The 23,797-nt window shown below is 39.9% G+C and overlaps 1 protein-coding gene across 2 annotated transcripts in view; it reads right to left on the bottom strand.

Moving 5' to 3' along the window:
• Positions 1-59: 59 nt before the first annotated feature.
• The window catches only part of ppp2r5a (protein phosphatase 2, regulatory subunit B', alpha isoform), a 45,368-nt gene continuing 21,630 nt past the window's right edge, over positions 60-23,797 (bottom strand). Inside the window, exons 3-13 of one of the 2 annotated variants that reach the window (XM_028604857.1) lie at positions 17,598-17,699; positions 17,420-17,512; positions 14,736-14,866; positions 13,907-13,966; positions 11,554-11,662; positions 11,067-11,120; positions 10,840-10,890; positions 10,620-10,739; positions 5,207-5,334; positions 3,456-3,557; positions 60-2,831 (exon numbers count right to left, since the gene is read on the bottom strand). In XM_028604857.1, the coding sequence (XP_028460658.1) occupies positions 2,573-2,831; positions 3,456-3,557; positions 5,207-5,334; positions 10,620-10,739; positions 10,840-10,890; positions 11,067-11,120; positions 11,554-11,662; positions 13,907-13,966; positions 14,736-14,866; positions 17,420-17,512; positions 17,598-17,699 (1,209 nt within the window). In that variant the 3' untranslated portion in view covers positions 60-2,572. The remainder of the gene's footprint in view (positions 2,832-3,455; positions 3,558-5,206; positions 5,335-10,619; positions 10,740-10,839; positions 10,891-11,066; positions 11,121-11,553; positions 11,663-13,906; positions 13,967-14,735; positions 14,867-17,419; positions 17,513-17,597; positions 17,700-23,797) is intronic. The other variant, XM_028604858.1, reaches the window with a different exon arrangement.

Here is a 23,797-nt window from a genome sequence, read left to right as displayed (position 1 = left end):
CAAAAATTGCAAAAAGTGAGAGGAGAGGAAAAAATAAAAATAAAAAAAGACACTGGTGGTTATGCTTTGAGTAGAAAGATAAAGTAGACTTTAATTGATGGTGAAACCTAAATAAGATCTGCGATTACAAAACAGGTTCCCCAAACAGTTTTATAACGTCACAGAGGTTGGAATGCTGTACTGACAGAAAGGCATCAGAAAAGACTAGACCTAAAAATATGAATTTAGAAGTTAGCTAGCAGACACTCAGGGATCAGAGGGAACACCATTCAATTTAAAAAAAGAAAAAAAAAAGAAAAGTCGTTCCTATGATCTATGGCAGTCAGATTAAGAATACTTTTATCAACTCAGCGTCAACGTCAGAATCTAAAAGCAAATGTGAGGTTATAAGGTCTGGAGATGCAGGGAGTGAACAGGCATTGATGGTCAAGATTACTTGGATTTTCTGGTGTTCAAGCGTTCATTTTTTGATATAACTACTTCATATTGAGCCATGTTTGGATATAAAAACGCACAATACACAACATCAGCCTCAGTGCATTGCAAAATACCAGATAAGTGGTAAGACAAGTGTACGTCTTTGCTTTTCAGCTGTGACAGAAAACCATTTATGTTCCTAAGCACTGACTGCACTTTTCCTAGACCACGGAAACAATATACTGTACAGAAAATCTTAAATTGAGTGGCATATCCCTTTAAGTAGCCTCCAAACTAACATATACACATATATGCACTCAACAAATATACACTCAAGCGCATCCCATCATAATCCATCTTCAAAATGAAACATTCAAAAATATTTGCCTTGTCAAAAATATAGTACTGTAGCTCTCATATGTTTTTATTAATCTACTACTTTTAAAAGGAATAGTTCGACATTTTGGGAAATACTCTTATTCAATTTCTTGCTGAGAGTTAGACGAGAAGGTCAACACCTCTCATGTCTGTGCGGTAAATATGAAGTTACCAGCCAGCAGCCGGTTAGCTTAGCTTAGCATAAAGACTGGAAAAAGGGGGGTGGGAGGGGGGGAAATTGCTAGCCTGGCTCTGTCCAAAAGTATCAAAATCTGCATACCATCGCCTCCAAAGCTCACTAATGAGCATGTTTGTTTAATGAATATGAACAATCAAGTGTAAAAACAACAATTCAGGAACAGTCCAGTGTGTAACGTCCGCTTAAAATGGTAAATGAGATTTTGACACGTCGCTGGGACTGCATTGGTGGAGGCGTGTTGTTTGAGGTACCGGTGAGACAATGAAATATGCTCCGGGAAATACAGGTGGAGCAACAGAATAATGTGTTTAAACGGTTTGTAATAATACCCAGAGACAGGATTTTATACCTCTGGAAAGCAAAATAAGTACTATTTTTTTTGTAAAATAACAACTATTTTATCTTTGGTCACAACGATTGCGAGGTAATCTACCAGGAATGTGCGCCTGCATGTATGCGATTGGCCAACGCAGCGCCTTGCTGGATGACTCGTTTTTTTCCAGGGCTCAAGTTGCTCTGAACACAGCTTTAGAAAGAGCCACGCTAGCGGTTTCCTTCGGTTTTCCAGCCACTATGCTATACTAAGCTAACCAGCTGCAGACTGTAGCTTCATATTCGCAGTACAAAGATATTGAGAGTGGTATCAATCTTCTCATCTAATTCTCAGCAGGCGAGCCGATAAGTCTATTCCCCAAAAATGTTGAAACATTCATTCATTTCCAGTCAGGCTGAAAAACATTTCCATCATTGAAAGCCCTGTCTCAATACTTTAGTGTAATCTTAGAAATTCAGGTGTTGCGTTACACCTATTAGCTTCATGTTTTGACCCAGATAAAAAAAAAAAAAGAAAATGTATCAACACCTGAAACAAAAAAAACAATAATCTCACAAATATGACATTGACCCCAATTGTGAACAAGTTTTAACTTCACAGTCCTAACTAGAGACACTTAACAGAGATATCAATCTGGGATTATTCTTCTTTAGGATTTATCTTTTTTTTGGCCATGCACCTCCCATTCTCTAGGTGTCCTGTAGCTTCTGCTCCTGATAACACTCCTTTTCTATACATCAATGGACACTAAATATCTAATTATGGATCTGGTCCCATCTGCCCCCAAATACTCCCAAAGTCTGCAGTTCCCTTCTTCCTTAAGGTTTGCACCCAAGTGTTGGCAGCAACAAGGAAAAGCACATTAAAAAATAGACATCTTTAAATAGCTGTTCAGCTTGTCTAAGTGCAGCACAATCGGAAACATTGAATTCAAGTCATTATTTTCTCCCCTCCCAAGTACAACGAATATAACAAAAAAGTTAAGAAACTAAATGTGAAAGGATAAATCTTTGATCAGACAAATAAACAATGTACTGCAGCCACACTGTAACATCCAAAAATAGTCTTAAGTTGAAATATATATATATTTTTTTTTTTTCTGCCAAAGAAATTCTAAAGTAACTCTAAGTAGATTTAATATACTGTTGAGGTGTATTTTGTGTTTTTCTGTCTCGGTTAATCCTCTCCTGACAGTCCTGAACACAATGTCAAACCGTTACGGAATAAAAAACTGACATCCGGTGTCATTTGGCACATGGGGTGCTCTCACTGACGTCAGGATCTTTGACCTCAGGATCTTTGTTGTCTGTGGCGACGGCTGCAGCCTCAGCGCTCTTGTCTTGGTTGTCATTATTACTATTGTTGTTGTTGTTGTTGTTGTTGTTGTTGTTCTGGACACAAGGGAGCCCACGGCTGTTGTTGTGGAACAGATTGGTGTCACTGAGCCTCAACTCGTCCAGCTTCTTCCACAGCTCGTCCCTCTCCTGCTCCTTCTTCTTCTCCCTGGGAAGACAACATAGAAAACAAACATTTTAAAAGCCAATGACACAAATTCTGGCCATCAACTCAATATTTTGTCACGTTTCCAATATGACAATTAAGCCCTACAAAAAAAGAAACATTTCTGTGATGTGGACATCACAGAAACTGCCAAATGTAAAACTAAGCAGTCTGCACTCATCCCCACACTGCAAGACACCATAAACTAGAAGCAACTAGTAAACCTGGCGAGGAACGCCTCCTCCAAACTTCAGTCCAGTGGTTCTAAACATTGGAGAAACGGCATGACCGAAAAAAAACCAACAGCTGATGCTCACTGACCAAACACATCAGGCAAATTCACTGTCAGTGAGGCAGGTAAAACTACAAGTAAGATTCTGTCTGAAAACTTTAATTTGCATTTCTAATTTCGAAATCTCTCATTTGCTTAGGAATCGAGACCCTTTGCTATGGCACTCCTTGAGCTCCTCAGGTCCTTGATAGATAATCTAGAGAAGTTAACATTTCTTAGATAGAGTTCATGGCAAACTGTTTTTTTGGCATCAGGTACAACTGCTGAAATTGGCCCAGTCGTTGTCCAACATTGTGAGATAATCTGTCTGATTCACAGTCCATGCTGTTACTCACTGTTGCCTTTCTGCTTTATAGGAGGAGGTCAACTCATCAAACAGCGTGCAGTTCATCTCCATCAGTGTCTTCAGCACGTTGTAGACCAGAGCTACGATTGTCCTGCAACACAGCACAGACACTTAGCATGAAACGTTACACTCATGAACAGTGGACATCAAGGTTTAACTCTGTGTCTTCCGTCAAGTGTTCATTCAGTGGTTAGTTCATGTATGGGGAATATTATATAATCCTCATCAACAACATCAGCAGCACCACAAACAAAATTCATTTCACCTCCGTTGTGTTAATGTGGCTGCATAAATCTCAAAACCCACGTTTATTGGACCAAAACTATTTGCATGACTGGATACCACCAGGGTTGAGTGGGAACTATAAAATAAGTGAACTGATCTTTAACAGAATATATAAATGAAACTACCCAGCCTAGTTATTTCACCAAAAATCTACAATTCTCTGGATAACAATGATTAATCTGTACAGAGAACCTGACACTGTTGAAGGAACTGGATGATATATCTTGATCACTTATTATGGAATTGGACTTTGCACTTTTGACTGTAATTCAGGCTGTGCTGCTTACATTTTCTTCCTCCGTTGTGTCTTAAGATCTTTTATCGTTATTATTTTTAGTATTATAGTTTTTATTCTCGTCTTCTTTGCTTTGTTCGTCTCATGGTACAAGGAGAAATTGTAACTTGATGTGTCGTTGCGGTGTTTGTGCCTAGATAACTTCAATATTGTTAAATATTGTCAAAATATTGTCATACCTGCCCAGGGACTACAGGTGGAAATTAGTAATTGTTGCTATAACCTGGACCAAGACATATTCTCTTGTATTACAAGTTTAATGTTTATTTGTGCATTGTCCCTGTTTCAATTTCCAATAAAAACAGTTAAAAGCTGACAGAAGCATCTTCAAATAACACACTCATTACATGAACTCTAGATAAAAAATAATTAGGAAGGAAGGACTGGTAAAAAGAAAAGAAAATCTGAGTCGGAGATATACAGGAACTATATGCAGAGGTTTATATTAACATTATGTCAGAGCACAATAGTAAGGCTGCGTGAGACATCGTGCATTGCCGTGTTAACACGGTTTAAAGAGCATCACAACTTTACAGCAGGTTTCTGTGCATCCATGTTAATTCTTGAACAATATTTTGAATCCAATAGTTCCAATAGCTAAGGATTCCCACGTGCGGTTGAATCATTAAATGGACCTTTGAGAGATTCTCTCTGTAATAATTTTTTATAAAGCAGAGGATTGGAATCTTACCATGATAATTTATCTCAGCATGTGTTACTGTATGTAAATGATAAGTTAGACAGCTCTGCCAAATCAAATAGAGATGGCCCGAAACCATTCTTTGCTTCCCGATACCGATTCCGATACCAGTGTGTCATATATTTTATTATGTTTTAACAACTGTATACTACTATCCCTGTATGGATGTGATATGATTTCTATCTTTGTTGTCTGTCTGGCTCAGGTTAAACTCTTTGTGAAACATGAACAAACACAAACAAGGAATGCCACAGAACTTTCTTTTATAGTTATAACGGAAAAAGAACAGAAATAAACTACTTTAACGTAGATTTTCTTTAGGACTTTATTATGCGGTATTGGATCGGTGCATAAACTCCAGTACTTCCCGATACCAGCGTTTTAGGCAGTATCGGAGCAGATACCGATACTGGTATCGGACCATCTCTAAAATCAAATGTCTCCAGACTGGAGTACTTACGGATTCCAGTGCTCTTTGGAGATTCTGTACAGGCTACCAAACATGATGGGAAGGACTTTGTCAATGTTCTCCTCGATGAGGCTGAGAATGTACTCGTTATTCCAGAAGTACAGTGCTCGCTCGGCTACCTGCGTGGACAGAGACAGAAAAATACATTTCATTGCATGTAATGTAAATACTGTAGATGATGCTTTTATCCAAAGTGACTTCCAATAAGTGCAATTAACCATGTAGGTACAAACTCAAAACAGCCATTATCACAAAGAAGAAGAAGTACATTAGCTTCAAATAAGCCACATAAACATCAATTTTTGTAACGATTGTCTTCTTAGCCAAGGTCCAGATTGTAGAAAGACTGCAGTCTGAGAGTTATTGTGCTGCTTAATGATAGACAGGTAGACAACTTTCCTTTTACATGAGTGAAGTGGACTTAGAAAGTAGAAAATGGAAGATAAGATGAAGGAGAGAACAAGATGGCACTGTGTTGTGCGGTATTTTGTGTGTTTTTAGTCACTTTTTGGTCTTTAATTGCATTTATTTTTAATGGTCACTTAGAACATATGTGTTGAAATGGCTTCTGTCAACTTCGGAACTTTTCTCTTAGTTTTATTTTACTTTGGTCGTTACTAACAAGGCAGCGGGACTATTGTTTACACACGCCATCAGCTAATAGCGCTGTGTCGACCTGTGCTGCCGCCGGGGGCCAAGCCTGAAATCCCTAAGGAACTATAGAGGAGATACCAGGGTTGCAGAGGTGGATTAAAACGTAAGGCAAAGAAAAGAAAACAAGCCTGCCGTCCCAGCGATCATTACGGGGAATGTACGGTCTCTGGGAAATAAGACGGACAAACTCTAGGCGCTCATTAAAACCCAGACGGAGTTCCGAGACATGGCTGCACTCGCACATCCTGGACCAAGGCGTGGCGGTACCGCTTTTTGACTGTTCGGGCGGACAGGGACGTTATAGAAAGCGGTAAGAAGAATGGAGGGAGGACATGTGAATGTGAAGAAACCTTTCTGTAGCCCGGACATTGAACTGCTGGCTGTGGGTTTGCGTCCGTACTATCAGCAGCCTGTCCACACAAGGACTGTGAGGAGTTTTTACTCTCCACTTAAAAACTAATAAAAGATAAAAACTAAGAAATTTGAATGGTATTATAGGCGCCGAAAATACTGAGCTTCCAAGTGTGCCAGGCTTCCAGGCTACATTCATTTAAAATTAAACATTACAGTTGTTGCTAAGTGGAACGTGTGAGCGCAGTGGTTACATGTCAGTTAAAACTTCTCATCTCAACTCCTATCTGTATTTCTGAAAAGTAGCGCTGTCCGGAGTTGAAAGATAGCCTACTTTATGGCTTTATTATGGCGTTAATAGGCGTGTGTGTTCGTGTCGGCCGCTGTCCATTTCCTGGGTTGCTGCTCTCCCTCTCCTTTGCCTGCTCCGTGGCCGGTGTGTGTGAGTGACAGCCAGGTCAGCGAGCTTGTTACATTGCGCCCGCAATCTCTTGTGGAGCATTATAACTTCGAAAAACCACAGGTTCCAGTTAATCTTATAATGGATATGTGTGTTGTGTTATTTAAACAAATGATCAGGGAACCAAACGCCTCTTTTCCATGAGTCTCCTGATAGAGCTCCAGCCAGCTCACAGCGGGTCTGTGAAGGTAGTCAGGCCGACCGGCATGCCAGTGACCCCGGCAGGCACTGGCCGGCTGTCACGTTAGACTGTGGAGCTTCTGAAATCCGACACAGTCGGACCAAATCTGCAATTAGCCATCAATTTTTGTAAAAAGGCCTATATTTGAGCTCTACATAGTTGATTTCTCGCGTAAATCACGATGGTGACATCGTCCATCGGCACAACCCTAGTATACCGCATGTTTAAAGACTCCTACAGGAGGAAACTGGAGGCCAGACTGCAACAGAACAATATGAGGGAGGTGTGGAAAGGGATGAAAGAGATCACCGGGTGTGGTGGTAGAAGAAGACAAGCTGAAATATTACTTTAACAGGTTTAGCTCATCAGCCATCCACTGCCTCCTCTACCACTCCACCAACCCCCCACACTGCCTCCTCCCCTCCCTCTCTTGCTCCCACACCTCCCAACTCACTCCCCTGTGGTTGCCCACTCCCCCCACCGCTACAGCACATTTCATCTCCCCACACAGACACTTCAAGCACCCCCCATGATTTTCTATCTCACACACGGCCAGGTGAGGAGACAGCTGGAGAGGCTTCACTGGCGCAAGGCTGCCGGCCCGGACGGCATCAGCCCCAGGGTCCTGAAGACCTGCGCCAGTCAACTGTCTGGTGTTCTCCAGTAACTTTTCAACCTGAGCCTGCAGAGGGTGTCGCTGCTGTGGGAGACGTCCTGCCTTGTCCCGGTCCCCAAGTAGTCGACTCCACCTGGCTCTCACATCCCATGTGATGAAGGTGCTGGCGAGGCTGGTCTTGGCCGACCTGAGGCCGCAGGTGAAATCTTCTCTGGACCCTCTACAGTTTGCCTCCCAGCCTTGTCTGGGAAGTGGATGACGCTGTCATCAGGAAGCTCATTTGTACCTGGATGGCAGTGGCAGCACTGTGAGAATCAAATTTTTTTGATTTCTCCAGTGCATTCAACACCATCCAGCCACTGCTACTAGGTGAGAAGCTTCAGCTGATGGGTGTCGGTGAGCCGACAGTCTCCTGGATCACGGACTACCTGACAGACAGACCACAGTTTGTCCGTCTGGACCGTGTTCTGTCTGATGTGGTGGGGAGTGGTACAGGGGCTCCACAGGGGACTGTGCCGTCTACTTTTCTGTTCACCTTATACACCACAGACTTCCAGTACAACTCAGAGTCATGTCACCTACAGAAGTTTTCTGATGACTGAGTTGTTGGGTTTATAAGGGATGGACAGGAGGGAGAGTACAGAGCGCTGGTGGACAACTTTGTGGCGTGATTGACTTTAGGAGGAAGGGAACGACTCCGCAGCCCCTTTGCATTCTGGGGGAAGATGCGGACATGGTTGAGGAGTACAGATACCTGGGTGTCAACATCGACAACAGGCTGAACTGGAAAATCAACAGCACTGCTGTTTATAAGAAGGGGATGAGCAGACTCTATTTCCTGAGGAAGCTGAGATTCTTCAACGTGTGCAGCAGAATGTCTGTTGTGGCCAGCGCTCTGTTCTCCAACGCCATCTGCTGGGGCAGCAGCATCGGAGCCAGCGACACAAACAGACTGATCAGGAAGGCTGGCTCCATAATTGGCTACAAACAAGAGACATTTGAAGCTGTGGTGGAGAGGAGGTCACCGAACAAACAGTTATCTATCACGGATAACCCCGACCACCCTCTCCACCCCCCCCCCACTGGTCCAACATAGGAGCACCTTCTCCAAGAGGCTCCGACAGCTTCGTTGTCGCACGGACCGCTACAAGAAATCATTCCTACCACAGGCAATAAAACTTTTAGTTTCGATAAGACCCATATACAGTACATTGCAACTGCACTAAGTGCAACTTGCACAATAGGTTTACTTTATTATGTACTTTATTAATACTATTTAAGTAGTTGTACATTTTTATTTCCAACTTGTATATATTTAAAATATTTGTTCTTGTATTCTATCCTATTTATTATTTCATGTATATTGTATCCTATTATTTCATGTATATTCTGTATGTGTGCTGTGTTTCTGATATTTTGCTGCTGTAACACTAATTTTCCATCCATCCATCCATCCATCCGCCCCTTTCAGACAAGCAAGTCGTAAATGTCATGGCAATGTCACATGCTGTGTCTGAATAAGCGCCCGAGTCCCTTAAAGGTCATGACAATAACCTCTTTCTGATCATTTGGAAGGATGTAGTTTGTGGTGCTGTTGAACTGTAATATACAGAAAGGTATTTCTGTTAGCCTACCCTGATTGATATAAATGGAGTGAACAAAATATCAGAAACACCTGTCAAAGGTTGTAGAATGATTTGAACTGTCTGGGGCTCTACCGCATGTCATTTTGTTTTTACATTCAAAACTTTTCGAATGACCCTTAAAAAAAACAAAAAAAAAACTGCCCAGTTAATACAGGTGTGTGCCTTCCTTTGTGTGCAGCAAGCGGTAAAAAAAAAAAAAAAAAAAAGTATCGTAAGTAAGTATTTTGAATATTCAACAATTTTGACTTTTGGTCTTTACAATGCTCTGGAGTTATTGTAAATTTTTGGAAACAATGTTACGCAGCCACCTCTGGAATCTAATTCTACAAATAGTGTAATACTAATAATATTAGTGCCTAATCTTTATCTGCAACTGTGCAGAAATACCGGATTTAAACAGAATGAATAGACACGCAAATAAATGCATAAATAAAAATGATTCAGAATTTGAATGTCAATGCTTTAAAAGGGGTGATAGAACCCAAAACCTATTTTACCCTGTCATAGTTGAATAACGACAGTTTGGTGGGTAAATAGGACATACATAGAAGCTCAAAGTCCCACTGATACCCCTTTACTATGAAAATCTCATATTTTGAAACTGCCGCTGAAAACGGGCGAATCTCAACAAAGCTAGAAGTTGACGTCCACCTCCCAAAAACCGGAACCTTTGTCAGCCCATGGGTGTATTAAGAGAACGGTCACGCCCCAACATTTACATAGGCTACACAACTGTCCTGAGATCAGGTATTCTTCTGAATCTAGGTCGCGCAGACCTCTGCTATTCAATTACAAAATTCACTTCTGAAACTTTTTTATGCGAGAAATCAACTATGTAAGGCTGAAATATGGGCCGTTTTACGAAAATGGATGGCTAATTGCAAATTTTGTCCGACTGTGTGTCGGAGTTCAGCGGTCGGTGCTGCCTGTGTTGCTGCCTCGCCGCCTGGCCTGCCTTCCTTCACAGACTCCAGTGTGAGGTAGATTGAACTCCGTCACGGCTGGCAGCCCACGGCACTCCATACCCGCGCAAAGTCACCGTTTTTTGGTTTAATGGACTACCAAACGCCGCTGCCCTGACAGAGCTCCAGGGCGTGCAGCTCCCCTCTTCCTGCTAAATGGCCGGTGTGTGTGAGTGAGAGCGAGTGAATTTGGTAACGAAACATTGCAGTGTCTGGAATATGAGATTCTGTTGCGACTCTAATGTGTGTGTATGGGGATTTGCTCAACCAATCAGCACGCAGCTCATCTAAATATTCATAAGCATACCATATTTGGAAGAAAAGCTCTCGTTACAAATAGGGCCAAAACACAGGGATGCATAAGGGCCAATAAAATATCAACCATATCAGGCCATTTTAAGCCCAACCAATGTTACACACCCCATTAGGAGACCTTAAGAAACAGTGTGAAATACCCTATATAATCATTCTATCACCCCTTTAAACTTTTTGCTACAGCCCTGTAAACGTTTGTATGTTTCCGTCATAACGTACCTGAAAATGTGGATTGGCAACACATTTAGAGATCTGTTTGAACAACGGCTCCTGGATTTTCTTGAATTGTGTTGGCTCAATAACATCCAGAATCTCCTCAATTTCACCCAGGAACATCACCTAAATAGATAAGAGGTGCAGAACGCGAAGCAACACTAAGTATAATCTGGTTGACAATTGTGGTAAGTGTAAAGTGTAATTATACAGACATGCAGAATACCTCTTTTTGGCTGCAGGTTTTAGGCCAAAACTTCAGCAGCCCGCGGATCACCTGCACAGAGAAGATAGAAAATTTTGTGAGAATTTCTCCCCAATGTCTGAAAAAACAAACCTCCAACAGTTTGAGTGGGTGGTTGCTGGCACCCACTACATATTTCTCTGCAGTGTTGACTAATTTAGTGCTCGAGGCTTTGTGCTTTCTGTGGGAGGAATGATAAAAATAAGTACCGGTTCAGTGAGTGTAGGATCTTTCTCCAGGAACTGGACCACACAGTAGGCCAGCTGAAAAAAATACACAAAAGAAAAAGAGTAAAAGTACACATTGTTCCCAAAAACTCCATCTGATAAATACTGCATAGAAAATCATCTGAAAAAATATATCTAGTTTAATATGCATTTAGAAATAAAACCTATGATCGATAACAATTCTTATACATTCCCACCGTGCAACTAAGATACACTGAAACACAGTGATAATCACTGAACCGGTGCATTTCCACTTCCAAGCCACCAGGAGGTGCTATAGTACTAAGATTACAGCATGGCAGTGCCTAATCCTGCAGAGACAATCTTTAGTAACAGCTATATACATTAGATCTCCAAGATGTCAAATATGCTCTGTGCAGCTCAATAATAAAAACAAGATTGTTACACGATATATAGACAAAAGTAATGAGTTATAACTATAATTAATATAAAAGACAGTTTCTCCTACCTGTGCATGGAAAAGGGCCAGTCCTTTAGCTGTATGTAATGGGATGAGCACCTTCATAAGGAACTGCTTGTGCTCTGCCTTCAGAGGCAACGCGAACCCATTGATGATACTATAAACAGAAAAACAGCAGGACGATGTTCGATGGATTACTGTGCAGAAAGGCAAACACACAACCTGGAGTGTTACAGTAAAGCTGTGACAGAATAAAGACCAGGTTTCTAGTAGGGCTGTGCAATTAATTTAATTTCAGCTCCCAACGATCACCAAAATAGTACAAATCGAGAAAAAATTATTATTTTGCCATGTTCTGTTTTGCAAGAACACTCTTATTTTGTCTTGTGTTCTGAATGACACGCGAACGCACACATCCGCCCCTCCAGAAGCCATAAACTCTCTCAGCCAGTCAGGGAGGAAAGTCGTGTGCACATCATCCGCTGGAATGTAAAAATCCAGTGTGAGTAAAGATGGCAGAAGGAGGGCAGCCACAGCAGCGTTTGGTGAGCAAAAAAGGCAAAACCAACTCCGTTGTCTGGGAACAGTTAACGTTAGCTAACCCTGCCGTCCCTCTGCCTTTGCAGTAGACTGTAGTAGACGTTGTATTCCCCCGACATGCTGTATTCACTTACTGTTTAAGTAACTTTTTCCAGCTTAGTGGGGGTGCATACTGCTCAAAACCAACATGAAAAAACATAGTAATGTTCCCTCAGCATTTAGTTTTGTTGTTAAACTGTATGTAAAATGAGCAGGGACGTTAAATCACCTGTTTCACATAACGTACCGTCTATGTGCTGGATTTTTACGAGCCCACTGACGGCGACATTATTGTTCATATTTTGGCACAATGTTTAGTAATGACAGTAGTAGTGGTCATAGTGAGTGAACATGTGATGTGAGATGCACATTGTATTATGTCTGTGGGACTGTTCATTAGCTGTATATCATTATGTGTGATATCTGTAAAGCTGAACCGACTCACAGTAGTAAAACTGATTTTATTCTGATCCAAAGACTCTGTTAGATAAAGGACACTAACAGATTATACCCTGGACACTATCCATTATATTCAAAGGTTAATGAGTAATTGTGTTAAATAATCGTGATTTCAATATTGACCAAAATAATGATTATTATTTTTTCCATAATCAAGCAGCCCTAGTTTCTAGGATACGGATTACAGTTTTTCAAATCCACCTTTCTCCGAGAGTGATTAAAACTTCCAAAAAAAAAGTAAGTGTTATTAAATATACAGAAAGGACAGAAAGTAGTAGGGGTGTCATGATTTTCCAAATCCACGAGTCAATTTGACTTTCAATTTTAAAGCCTCTGAACACCTACACAAGGGTTTCAGTTATTCTGGCTGATTAGACCTCTGCTCAGGTTGAAGGTAGGCCGGAGCTTAGATGGGAATTTATTAGGTCACAAATCGTTCCTACCAGTACGAATAATAAAGCTGTTATTTGTCCTGCCCTAAGAGGTGCAACAAAGCTAACAAGAGACTCAGAAAGATGTCATCAATCAGTCTTTACACACCCACACAGTCCTGGGAAGATGTCCAATCAGCCAGATTAACTGAAAACACCTGTGTGGGTGTTCAGGGCCTTTGATGTCACAATTCTATTCAATTTCGATTTAAACGGGGGGGGGGGTTCCCAACAGGGACGGCAATGCCACAATAAGAGCCACTAGATAGCAGAAGGGTACTTTGCAACAACAGTTTGAGTTTGTCAGAGTTTACAAGGTGCAACAGAACGCACCATTCGTTTAACGAGGTGCACATGAATGCACCATGGAGTCCCGTAGGAGCCCACATGCTTTACCTTTGTTGTTTGTATACATAACTCACTCACAGGAAGGCAAAATGTTGCCACACCAGTGACATCAGGGAAGCAGGAGAATTTTCCAGTTGTGTTGTTTCTCCATTATCTCCGACAGCGGCCATTGTGTCTGGAAAAGTCAACCTGCAGGCTACAGGTAGGCTAACGCTACCCTGTGTCTTTAGCTGCATGCTACCAGGCGGTAAGCTATACTGTGTCAGTTTTTTTTTCCTCTTTCTTCAGAAGTACGCGGTGGGTAGAGAGAGAAAAAAAATACTGGGGGAAATTGGTTTCGAAATCAAAAGCTCATTTCGATGTATTTTTTATTTAAAATTGAAAATTGTGATACCCCTAGAAAGTGTCCAAAGCCAGTGGCTAAAAGTTTAACTTTTTCTAATGCAATCCAATATTTTACAAACTAATGTGTTTACCATCTACTCAACGTGTTATGAAAAAGTCTTTAAGTTTTGTGTAGAGACTCAGCATTTAAACCCAGAGGCTATTATTGGTGATAGTATTGACCAAGCATTATTACTCACCTTCCCAGGATTTCTAGCAGCTCAGCAACGCCGTTGAAGTGCTCAGTTTCATAGATGAACCTGCAACAGAAATTATGAAACACATGAACCCAACAGAGCACACTGATCAGAACAATTGGGTTTTATAAATAAAATGTCACTGGGGTGCCATGATAGGGAGACCAAAAACTCTATTATAGCCTGTATATGAAGTTTTATATGACTTGTACCCAAAAAAAGTTGTCAAGCTGCCAGTATTTAGGCTTCCACGAAAGTACAGCCTGTACAGGAAATAGGGATCACTTGTTTGTTCTGTATCAATAGACTGCAAGTTCTTTATTTGATAAGAATTTCCATTTAAATACCGGACTAAGAATGACTTGGAAAAAATGAACATATTTAGCTGGAGACCTTAAAGCGACTGCTCTTATGCAACTAAATGATCCAAACATCAATCGCCTCCTCTGTTTGGTAATCCATTTCCATTTTGCTGTGCAGCCATGGTATGTACAGACAGAGCCTGACAACTGTGACACTATTTTTATTCTCAGTGGCAGATGGTCAAAGTGGGTGCACCAGTTTGCCACATTGCCTGTTGGAAACGACATCAAGTACCCCGTTTCAATCACCTAAAGCCCATTGTCACGCATAACAGGAGCTGTAAAGAATCAACACACTGCTGAATATTTATCCTCTCCATTTTAGAAAGCTGGGATTAATCTTCATGTGCCTACATAATGTAATGACATGAAGAGAAAATTGTGAAACAAAAAAAAGACCCCCCTCAACATGATAGGACATCAAATATGTTTTCCTGTCACATTGGCTGCCTTTTGAACATTTCACTCACCGCAAGAAAATGTTGTTGATCTGCTTCCTGATGAAGGCACGCAACCCCAGGAACTTTCCATAAATCCGATGCAAGATGGTCTTCAGGAAGTCCCTCTCCCTCGGGTCCTCGCTGTCGAACAGCTCCAGAAGCTGAAAGGACAAACGCACACTACTTCAGTTTTCATTTTTCCTGATTCATTTGAAAGGGGTTTTTAGTGAATATCTATTTTTATCAGGTCTCCACACTAGGGCTTTTAATGAATATCCTGAATTCAAATTTAAATCGTTAAAAAAATCTGGGATTAGAAAATGAATATTCACTTGTGAAAAAAAAGCATCACTACTGCAGCTGTCTACCTCATGCCTTCTCACACTGCTAATTGTATTTTTATGCATTCATACACTGTGATTAATTTGTTACCACTTAAGCATTTGAATGAATTGGTTGAACATAAATACAATTTCTCTTTGTACCATTTAAAATACTTAAAAATACTTTAAATATACATTAAAGGTTATGGTAATTACTTATTGTGAAATTAGTTATCTCCTACATCTAGGCGATCAGTGAAGAGGACTAGAAATAACCCTGAAAAGATAACGCTGAAACAATTAGTTGATTGACAGTAAATTAATTGCCAACTATTTGGATAATTGTTGTTATTTATCAAGCAAAAATGCCACATTTTCTGGCTGCTGCCTCTCAAAGGAATCAGCTGCTTGTGTGTTTTTTTTTTTTTACATTATTGCATATTAAATATCTATTATTTAGACAGAAAATGCAACTTAAAGACATTGCCTAGGACTCTGGGAACTTGTGATAGGGATATTTGCTGTCAACTAATAGTCTATAGTCTATATATATATAAACAGCATGACACCTACAGCCTCATGAAGGTGCTATATCTATGTAGAGGAAAAGAAGAAACCTGTAAGTAAAAAAATAAAAAAATAAATAAATAAACTTTTGTTTTTGTTGTTTTGTTTGTACACTCAGTGTTTCTGTAAAACTTGCATTCTTACTGACCAGACAGAAGAAATTAAGTTGAAATGAAGTTTATCAATAAGGACGAAATGGGAAACGGACATTGAACTTGACTGCAGAGTATAATTCAGACATGCTGTGTATGCCTGAGGTAACGTCAATCACAATAGGTCACACTGGGATTTGAGTTTTCTCAGGAGCTTGACCAGTACCTGCCCCAGAATAGCCCAGTCGGTCCATATAAACCAACGTGTTGTGTCCATCTGTAGTTAGACACAAGGCACAATCATAAAGGCAATTTGCTTAGAAATAGAGAAGAGAACTAAAATGAACGTCAAGTTCATTTTATAGTTGGATAGAAAGATTATCCACTGTGAGAATAACCAAGTCATTACTGAAATTAAATGAGTAATTCCCTGACTAAAAGCCTCTCTGTCCACCAAATATGATTGAGATTAAGACTTTACAAACCGAGACAAGTGCAACCACGTGACAAAAAGGGATGTGTATAAGTATTACCAATAATAATAATAATAATAATAATAATAATAATAATAACTTGAATAACTTTTAAACAACCAGCAGTTTTCTATTTACTTATAAAACATCAGGCTCCATCTTACATTTGCTGGACAATCTCATGTTTAAGCCTCAGGTTCATCTGTACTACGTGAAGCCTGTTTAGCAGATTAAAAGCAAAATAATTTTGTGAGAAATGGACCTTGATATGATTGTTATTTTATATATTTGAATACCTTTTCCTACACTGTGTGTATTATGATAACTGAGTTAATCGAACCAAGGGCCGCCTTTCCATGGCTTTATTGCCACCTAAACCTCAACCTCTTTGTTCCCTTTGCTCCAACCACAGTCCTCCTTTTCTTAACCTAGAGTAAGTAAGCAACAGACCGCTATTTAAAGTTCCCCCACGACACACGCTAACATCATGGAAAGTTGGTCCAGGCACCTCGGATGTGGCCCAGCCAACATTCCTGGCCCCATGGTCCCCCGTTAGCTGCTGCTTGGCTCTGCAGCTTCACACAAGAAGTGAGCATTCCAGCAGTAGGTGGGTACTGAGCAAGGGCAGATGTAGCTGAGCTACAGCTTATTAATGGTTTGACTCATCCAACTAATCATACTTTAAGTCCCAAAATACATAACAAAATGACCATTTGTACCAGCCAATGGCAGCTGTCAAAGGCTGCAGCGATTAATCAATCTATAGTTTAGGTAATTTCCCGAACAAAATGGCAAAAACTCAAAGGTTACAGCTTCTTTAATGTGAGTATTTTCTGGTTTTCTTACCCTTTTATGATAGTAAACTTATTATCTTTGGGTTTAGGACTGTTAGTTGGACGAAAAAAAAAAGACATTTGAAGATGTTATGCTAAACTCTGTAAATGTTTGCCGACATTTCTCCTTCCAAACAATCAGTTCATTCAGAAAATAATCTGGAGATTAATAGATAATGGAAATAATCTGTAGTTGCAGCCCTAGAGCTGTCACAACACTGCCAGCTCAACAGCCAGCTAGTATTCTCTTTGAACATATAATTATGACACTAATTATCTACAGACCTACAAGAAATCTAGATTCATGCCTGTAGCTGACAACTTTGAATTAGTTTAATAAAGTAGGTTAACTGTGAACCTATTGATACATTTACACAATCATTATCATTAAAAGTCGTGCTAAATATTTTCAAAATAGACTCCTACCTGCAGAACAAATTTCTGATCAATGTGGCGCTTTGCAATGCTGGGCTGGAAGTCTGGATTCTCTAGAAAGCGTAGGAGAAACTCATAGACCAACTGGAAGGTAAAGGAAAAAATAAATTAATAGAAATACCTTGCAACTTGTAACTACAACAACACACAGGCTGTATTGGATCCTTACTTGAACGTGAGGCCAGGAAGCCTCTAGAGTGGGTTCATCCTCCTCTGGGTCAAAATCAGGGTTGTCGCTTGGTGGAAGAGTCCGGAATATATTGGTGCAGATCTAGATGGGAGGAGGAATAAAATCATTACTAAATTTAAATTTATAAAAAACAGAAAAAAGGTTTAACATCCCGGGACAGCACTGCTAATGAAATAACCATTTCTTTTTTCTGGGACAGATTATTATGACTACAGTATGCCCATCAAACCCAATAGTGATGATTACATTAAAACATTAACAACATAGTGAAACATTAATGAAATGTTGTTCAATTTCACCAAATTGTATTTGGTTTCCAGTGCTTCACACCCAAGTCTTATAAAACAAGCTGCTTGTAGCATAATTCAAAAACTGCTACTGTAATTGGTAAAACCCTTCTTACTTTTTTTTTTAAAACCACATACAGTATGTAGTCTAGTGTGAATTAGTGGGACAGTGTTCTTATAGCGTGACAAATCTTGAATCAATTTGGTTACAGCTAATTTGCCTATACGCCAAACAATTCAGACAAGGTTACTGAGTTTGTACCTTAAGTAAGGTACCAAATAGACATGGTAAGCCACGTTTTGAGCTGTATGGCTATGGTTTTCTTTGTGATAAGCAGCTGTTACAGGTTCTAAGAGATTAAATAAATGCAAAATTTGAGTATTGAGTATTCAAAATTTATTTTGACAGGTGTGAACTGCAATCTACTACTCAACTGCAGCCACACACTATGTGGACAAAAAAAATGTAGTTCTGAATTCTCAAAAAAATAAAACAAGCATCACTGGCAGGCTGGCTGGCTTTGCTAATTTGAGTGGAAAGCAACTTTATCCAGATTATTTCTGAGCATGTTTCATTTAACTCGTTTTATAACGGCACCAAAACACAGAGGTGCTGGATAAAACCCTTACAGATTCTAAATCTGCAGCAACTCCCCATTAAAATTCTGTACCGAAGACAATCATTGTAGACAGGTCACCACCACCTCTATCCTACCTTGTTATTTTTAGCGAGGGTGAATTTGAGAGTGACACACACGGCAGTGAGGAGCTGAAAAAGCTGGCACTATGTGACTGGGTGCACACTCTCATTCTCAAGTGATAAAGACAACATTAAATTACACATTGGCAGCTGGAAAATCCAAATGACACTAATGGGAGAGGAACCATAAAATAAATGTTAAACCTGACAGTAGCCCAAATTCTGTCGCTGAAAAACCCACAGAAAAACTTTGCAAGGGAGTTTCATTTCTGAACTAGCGAGCAGAAAAACTAATAAATCTGACAATGAATTGATGTCCTACTAAAACATACAGCTAATTAAAGCTTGACACCCAACGCTAACAAGAATCTCAAAATAAAGAAATTTGCAACAGAAGAATAGTTTGCAAGAGGCAGCACAAAATGAATCAAGTTGCAGTTAACTAGGTTTCTACAGGTTACATTTTAATGTAAAACATTTTTTTTTATTTTTCTATACAGTAAAATTACCATCATCATGACTTCTCCCATTGGACACTTGTTCTGTTGGGGTTACAGTTTAATTTCGTTTAACTTTGGCCAAGTTAAGCTTCCAGAGAGAGAGCGACCTCTCCATACATTGAAAATAATGGCCTTGCTGTAACATGTAAGACTTGTGCTATTGGTGTGTAAGATTTATTTAATTTACACTCAGTGGCCCCTTCATGAGGCACACCTGCCAAATATCTCCTCATTCACTGCTTTGCTTCCTAAGCAGCCTGAATTATTAAAGAAAGTGATTTAAAATTGCTGTATAAGCTCTTAAATTTAGGAATTAATGCTGACTTGATAGTATCACACATTTACTGCAGATTTTTAACAAAAGTCACCATAACATTCCTTGAAGCATCCAGAGACCTCACCCTGCTGGAGGTACGCATTGAAAAAGGGTAAACTTGGTCAGCAACAATGCTTTGGTGCTGTGACATTCAGATGATTTGGTTTAGATTTTTCACATGACCACTTTAGTCTGATCTTGGCATTAGCTTAGGAATGGTACCCAGCATGGTCTCGTGCTGCTGTAGCCTGCCTCCTTTCAAGGCTGAATGAGCTGTGCATTCAGAGATGCCCTTCAGCTGGCCACTGTTGTACCATGCTGTTATTTGCCTGCTTGTGTCCTTCCTGTTATTTTAGAGAAGTCTGACAGCGTAAGTGCAGCTGTTTCTGAGCTGATGAAAACACCATCTGGAATCGAGAATTGTACAAACTTGCTTACATCCAGCATCTCACCCATTCTTTAGCCAAACAGTAACAGGACCTTTTGACTGAATGCTTCATGCGCTCTGTGGAGTTCCTTGCCGTTTGCTGTAAGAAGCACTTTTGACACCTCTGCAATAAGTTGCACATATAAGCACCCAAAAATACATCTGGAAATCATTACATTCAACTGACTGGCAATATAGGCGGCTGCATATATGAAAAAAAAACACCTAACCCTAAAAAAATTCTAACAAAACGTTTCTCAGCTGTTTTTTGTAGTATTAGGTGTCCTTAATAACATACTAAAAGTTTACCAAAGTTTGACCACTATAAAAGTGTAATTTTCAATATGGCGTCCAAGATGGACAGGAAGCCCTCAAAATATCCTAACTCCTTCATTATTGGACCTAGCCAAGTAATCTTGGTATCTAACCCCATGTTTTCTGGGTCTATGAATCCATTGGACCGGTCTAAATTGCACTGACATGATGAAATACTTATGGAATACATTTTGTGAGATAACTGTAAGGTTTTATCTTTTTTGGGGTGAACCAGAGATGTAAACGATTTAGCCTATGTCATGTAAATCCTATTCAGTAAGCGTTTTTGGAGACATACCCTTTTTGTTGCTAAAACACAGACTTGACATTCAATGTAAAAGTTATTCCACCCAAAAGTAACTTAAATTACGTTTACCCCCCACCACCACACCCCTCCTCCGTGTGGTGGGTAAAAAAAGAAAATGTACACTACGGTCAAAAGTTTTAGAACACCCCAGTTTTTCCAGGTTTTAATTGAAATTCATGCATTCATGTGTTATTGTACTCTGAAATGAAAGAATAGAACAAATGAACAATTTAAGTTAAAAAAGAAATGATGGAATCAATTTATAAACCAAAATGTAGTCTAAATTTTTGCCATATTTTTGCCATATTTTGGCAGATATAACAGCTGAACACACTCGTGGCATTCTTTCTACAATGGAAATCAAATATTCTTCAGAAAGTTCTTCCCAACTCTGTTGCAGAAGTTTCCATAAATGTGTGGCACTTGTAGGTCGCTTTGCTTTCATTTTTCTGTCCAGTTCATCCCAAACCAGCTCAATGGGGTTTAAGTCTGGTGACTGTGCTGGCCACTCCATGTTTTTAAGCTTACCATCTTGTTCTTTTTTGCTAAGGTAGTTCTGGCATAGCTTGGACTTATGTTTTGGGTCATTATCTTGCTGTAGGATGAACCCTTGACCAACTAGGGGCATACCAGAGGGTACTGCATGGCGCTGCAAAATGCTGTGGTAGCCGTTTTGGTTCAGGGTGCCTTTCACTCTGTACAAATCACCAACCCTGGATCCAGCAAAACAGCCCCAGACCATCACGCTTCCTCCTCCATGTTTGACAGTTGATGTCACACACTGAGGAACCATCCTTTCACCTACTCGACTGCGTACAAAAATCCTGCATGATGAACCAAAGATTTCAAGTTGATTCATCAGTCCATAACACCTTCTTCCAGTCTTCAGTAGTCCATTGACAATGTTTCTTGGCCCAGGCAAGCCTCTTTTTCTTATTCTGACGTCTTAGCAATGGCTTTCTTGCTACAACTCGACCTATCAAACCTGCAGCTCCAAGTCTTCTCTTTACAGTTGAAACGGAGACTTGATTATTACGACCACTATTAAGCTGTGCTTGAAGCTGTTGTCCTGTGAGCCTCTTATCACGCAAGCTGTTGACTCTCAGAAACTTGTCTTCTGATTCTGTTGTGGCTTTGGGTCTGCCAGACCTCTTGTCAGAGTTTCCCCCAGTTTCTAAGTGCCTTTTGATGGTGAAGAATACTGTACTCATTCACACCTTGACTTTCTTTGCAATTTCTCTGTAGGAAAGACCAACATTCTTAAGTGTTATGATGGTACCACATTGTGTTCCAACAATATTTTTATACAAACAGAGGGGTTTGTAAGTAATCCAGACAAGTTGGAACACCTGTGGGAATTGGTAGCACCAACTTTCAAAACTTGATCAACCTCCATTGCTGCAGAACAGCTTTAAGTTGTTAACCCATTTCTTGTTCCCTGAAATAGGCCTTTTTGTAAAATTCGGAACACATTTTTCAGTTTTGAGTAACCTTAATTATTTAACCTCAAGCAGTTCACTACTTACCTTTGGACCATTTCAAGCTATTAATTGGACTTGAACTGCTAAAAGTTCAATAAAAAAAAAAAAAAAAAAAGATTCGGTGTTCTAAAACCTTTGACCGGTAGTGTATATTACAGCACAAATGTCTTATTCTCAGACACATGCTCAATGTCATTTTATGGGGGTGTCAAAAGAACATTAGAAAGATTTCTAACACATGACAAAGGCCAACAATGTGAGTGTATTAAGAGAGGATGACATTGTTGGATTAGCTTGAGGAAAAAGTACACTCCAAATGCAATTTTTATCATGAGTCATATTGCTGTAAACCAAGAAACTTGCCCCATTTGCTGTAAAAACTTAAGAGATGGCTCTGATGTGGTAGAGGTTCATCAGAAGGGAGCTGATGGACAGAAACCACCAACACTAGGCAAAAAAATATATGAGAAATATGCAATTACTTAAGGGAAATTTTATTATTTGCCCTTATTTTTCGCATAAATATGCTTGTAACAAATTGCTTGCTTATATATATATATATATATATATATATATATATATATATATATATATATATATATATATATATATATATATATATATATATATATACACACACACACAAGCATGTATAAGGTACCAGTATTCATGGTGTAGTAGGAATACAAAGGAGTAATGGTCTTTTTAAGGACCTGGTGGCCGCCATTTTGAAAATGGGGCCTTTCTTGAAGTCAAACTTTGGTAAACTTTTAGTATGTTTTTAAGTACATCTGATACTACTGTAAACCACTGAAAAATCTTTTGTTAGAATTTTTTTGGGGTCAAGCCATATTTGCAGCTGACTAATACACCTCAGAACTTCGGTGCCAATAAAGCGGTCAATGTAGTTCTGTAGATCTGTATTCTTCTACTGATCATTTAGCCTTTAAAAGGTGCTCTAAGTGATGTGACGCGTTTTTTAGGCTAGAACATTTTTTGTCACATACAGCAAACATCTCCTTACTATCCACTAGCTGCCTGTCCCCTGAACACACTGTAAAAAAACACGGTCTCTGTAACAACAAAAACAAACTGCGCCAACCTGCCCCACGAACCATAACAAACAGTGTTCCAGCCAATAACCGACAAGAAGGAACTGGTTGAGCAATCACTGCAGCAGCGTTAGCACGTAGGCTACTTCCACAATGCGTATTCATGACTCAACCAGCTCCTTCCTGTCGGTTATTGAATGTGTGAACGTTAGGGACATTGACATGGTTGCTACAGTTACACTTCTAGTGATGAATCGGCAAAAAGACGTTTTATTTCTCTGAGTCACGGCTTTGTTCCAATGCCACTGGCCTCTCTCTCGTCAGTCTCTCCCTCGCTCTCTCTCTCTCTCTCCACCATATAAAGTTACCGTGCTTTCGGGCGCTCATTAATTCTCCGTCTAAAACAATACTTTTCAGTGATGTTCACAAGTAATTTTTTGGATGTCAAGTCGAGTCTTAAGTCTTTGACCTCGAGTCCAAGTCAAGTCTCAAGTCTTTTGCCATGAGTAGAAGCCAAGTCTCAAGTCTCTGGCCATCTGATCTGTCCCCAACACTGTATTGTTAAATCTTATGAATTCAAAGCATGTCCTATAGCTACCATCCATACAGTAAAGTATCAAAATCAGTTGTAGGATAACTTCATGGGGTCTGCTGCAATGCAATCTGAAGAAACACAAATTAAGAACTCCGTTTCAATTTCATAACTGTATTTTTCTACATTTTGGTATCTGCACCAAAGAATACATGTCTGTCTGTGTTACTAACTGGCTGTAAAGCCCAACCTCGTCATGCAT

The sequence above is a fragment of the Perca flavescens genome, chromosome 18 (genome assembly GCF_004354835.1).
Source record: "Perca flavescens isolate YP-PL-M2 chromosome 18, PFLA_1.0, whole genome shotgun sequence".
Taxonomy (NCBI): Eukaryota; Metazoa; Chordata; class Actinopteri; order Perciformes; family Percidae; genus Perca; species Perca flavescens.
Note: the sequence above shows the minus strand (reverse complement) of the source record. Positions and strands in the feature narration are given on the sequence as shown.